This window comes from Geospiza fortis, unplaced genomic scaffold (assembly GCF_000277835.1).
Source record: "Geospiza fortis unplaced genomic scaffold, GeoFor_1.0 scaffold405, whole genome shotgun sequence".
NCBI lineage: Eukaryota > Metazoa > Chordata > Aves > Passeriformes > Thraupidae > Geospiza > Geospiza fortis.
The window spans coordinates 1,513,046-1,516,270 of NW_005054415.1; the positions used below are offsets into that span (position 1 = coordinate 1,513,046).

The following is a 3,225-nucleotide window of genomic DNA, read 5'->3' on the forward strand; positions in this document are numbered from 1 at the left end:
TTTTTTTCTGGTATTGTTTGTTTTTTAGCCCCCGATTGTGCCAAGCACGTACGTTACCCACCGGCGGGATCATCCGGGTGCCCGGGAAGGGTCGCGAGTGCGGGGTCCGCCTGCCCCGGGCGCGGCTTCCCTCGGAACATAAAGACTCCGCTTCCCCGTGGGAAGAGGCCCCGAGGGCTGAAGTTAAAGGCACTCATGAAACTCAAGCCGCGGAGAGGAAACCCTCCCGGAGCGCTGGGGGCTGCTAACACTTCCCTGGCAACTTTTCTGTTGCACAAATCTCGACTCAGTTTAAAAGGAGAATTAGTTAGTATTTCATTGATAAAATCATCAAAATCCTTTTAATTTACCTTTTTCTGAGACCAAAAGGTGATTTAAAATTCTTAAATATTCACATTGACAAGCCAGCTGGCTCTAACGTACAACTTACATGTTAACAAAAATGTATATCATGTACCAGGTGAATCATCACATTCGAACAGGAAAAGTCCTAAAGACATGAAGTCCAAGAGGTATCCAGACTACAGCGTTAATATGCAGGATTCACAATCATAGGGAGGGGAAAAGTCCTCAAGAAAAGCATTTCTCGCCCCAGCTCTTCAGTTGTAAATCCTCTCTAATGCCCGATTTGCAACTCAGGCTATGGGAAGAGTTAAGTGATCATTTCTTGTTTAAAAAGGTGGGAAACTCCCCTCCACAGTGATCCTGAAAAATAATCCTGTAACACAAAACACCTGAATTTTTGAATTGTTTAAAAAAAAATAGTCACATGGACACAAAATTGGCTATGCCTGTAGGTGGTTTTGAAGGCATAATTTGAAGGCAGCCAATCTGATTTATTTTTCATAAATTGTAAAGAGATGAATCTCTACTGGGTGAAAATATTGGACTGAATTATGTTTGACAAACTCCCATTGAGGTTAATGATCATGGCAGGTTTTTAAGGGAAGCCAAATCATGTGCAAGGCCAAAGCAATTGGGTTTTGTTTGGTATGTTTTTTTACAATCAAGTTATAAACCCCACATAGTATATGGAGGCTTGCAAGTGGACATCTTAACACAGGTATAGCAGCGTAAGCATGCCACAAACATACAATCTCATAAAATAAAATTAATATCAAATATAAAGCATTTGAACCAAATCAAGCCTTAAACATAATAAATTATTTCCTTCAAAGGAAACTTACCTAGGCTCAATAAGGTCTTTGCTAGCAGCATTTTTTTTAATAAACAAATTAAAAATGCCAAAATATCTACAATTTTATGAGAAGGAGGAGTTGAATAGTTAAGGAGAAATTTCTCACTATTGGGGGTATGAAAAATATACTAGCAATTAATATGCAATACACATATGTATATCCATACTTACAGATATAAACACGCACATACAACCTGGACAGTTCATGTTAACCAAGGGAAAGGCTAAATAATACAAAGTGATTACTAAGTACAAGTACACTTTAAAAACACAGAGACAGCGAATTTTTTATCTGTTGCAAAAATGTATTTGATTACTCGAGTAAAATTACAGTATCTCTGCTGTTAGTAAGTATTAAATGTTAAAGAAACTGGACCTCTTTTCCTTTCAACTTTCCGAGAAAGTGCATGTAACAGTCCAAGGTTCCCCCTGTCCCCCCCAATGCCTAATACAAAATAAACAAACACTATACTTGTTCCCTTGGTCAAGGAGTAGGGCTTGGTCTTGTAAGGAACATATGTACATTTTAATGAAAGTGATGTCTTATTGTATATACAGGAGCATCTATAGTTGTCCACGGAAGTTGTTCAAGATGCCATACTTAGCAGCATTGTGAAAGTCCAGCACATTTTCTATAATGAATATACCTACAAGGCAAAATGTTACGTCTCAGTTTCAACTACCAAAACAACACTTCAGTATCTTCTCTAATAATCCGCGTGCTTATTACTGTACAGAAATGTATTAACATTTAAGACGACTCAAGTAAAAAGCACAATACAAATAACAGTTCAAAACAGAAAATGTTAAACCTACAAAAATTAAAGCAGTTTTAATTTTATAATAAAAATCAAAAACTGAGCTGTGTAAAGGACCCACACTGTTCAGTCTATATTCTCTCAGTCTTTTTCTTAATTCTGTCTGGAAAAATTAGACAATGTGTTTGCTGATAAAGTTTCCAGCAGGATCAAAGTGTACATTTATATACAGATTTTTATTAGAGATCTAATGCATCACTGAGGCATCGCATCAATACCAGAGTTTGTGTTAAACTGGATATAGAAAATAAGTTAATGCCAGAATAAGATCACCTAGCAGAACAGACTTGCAACTGCCATAAATGTTACAGCAAGTTTACAGCACTCTAGTCGATTAGTATTTAGTTCAAAATACGGGAGACCAAAGTTAATGCTTGCATTTGTTTGCAAAGCAAGGTTATATCACTAATAAATAAGCTCTCTTAGAACTCTAGAAGTAGAACATGGTACAAAACAAAGTCTTTGTAATGTTGTAGCCTGCAGCTTGAAAAAAGCAACCCTAGGTTGCACTATTTGCAGGAATGTTATTTACGGAGTTCTTTTTCCTAATTTGTTACAATTTCTTTGTTGTCCTCCACGAAACGCGTGAAACGGAAGTTAGTCCCATTTTCATTGCTTGCCATTTTCTCCAGACCAGCTAGAGGTGCGTTGGGTTCTGAATTCTGGAGCTTCTCCAGGCTTCCTGTCAAGCCACTGATGGGAGAGCTGCCACCATTGCCCAGGCCCCCCGGTGCTGGAGGGATGCCCCCATTCTGGATGACCGAGATCTCGTTGGTCTTCATGGCCAAGCCATTGGAGAGTGCAGCTGCATACTGGTTCCAGAAGCTGGACGGGTCTCCATTCCCTGACCGTGCAGCCAAATCCTTCTGAAACATTTCTGGGAACTTCACAGGATTGCCTCCTAGGAATGTCATGGGGCCATCTACAGAAAGTCGTCTGCCTCGTCTTGCAGGAGTACTGTTCCACATGTGAGTGCCCATGTGAACCTGGAAACAAAGAAAGGAAGAAACAAACAAAAAACAAAAATAGAGGTTGACAGGAATTTCAAACTTATTTTGATCAGAGAGAAGGCAGAAGTCCGTGAACATGTCCAGTCTTGTTACACAATGAATGGCATTAAAGATAGAGGATACAGGGCTCTGGAATAATACACTACTTCTAGGTTAGCCCATCACCATTACCCAGAATAACCTGTTCTCCCGCTGAACA

General features: G+C 39.2%; 1 protein-coding gene across 3 annotated transcripts in view; it reads right to left on the reverse strand.

Annotated features, from left to right (window-relative positions):
• Positions 1-322: 322 nt before the first annotated feature.
• The window catches only part of SALL1 (spalt like transcription factor 1), a 16,248-nt gene continuing 13,345 nt past the window's right edge, over positions 323-3,225 (reverse strand). For all 3 annotated transcript variants that reach the window (XM_005426446.2, XM_031061464.1, XM_005426447.2), the window contains one exon: positions 323-3,002. In XM_005426446.2, the coding sequence (XP_005426503.1) occupies positions 2,562-3,002 (441 nt within the window). In that variant the 3' untranslated portion in view covers positions 323-2,561. The remainder of the gene's footprint in view (positions 3,003-3,225) is intronic.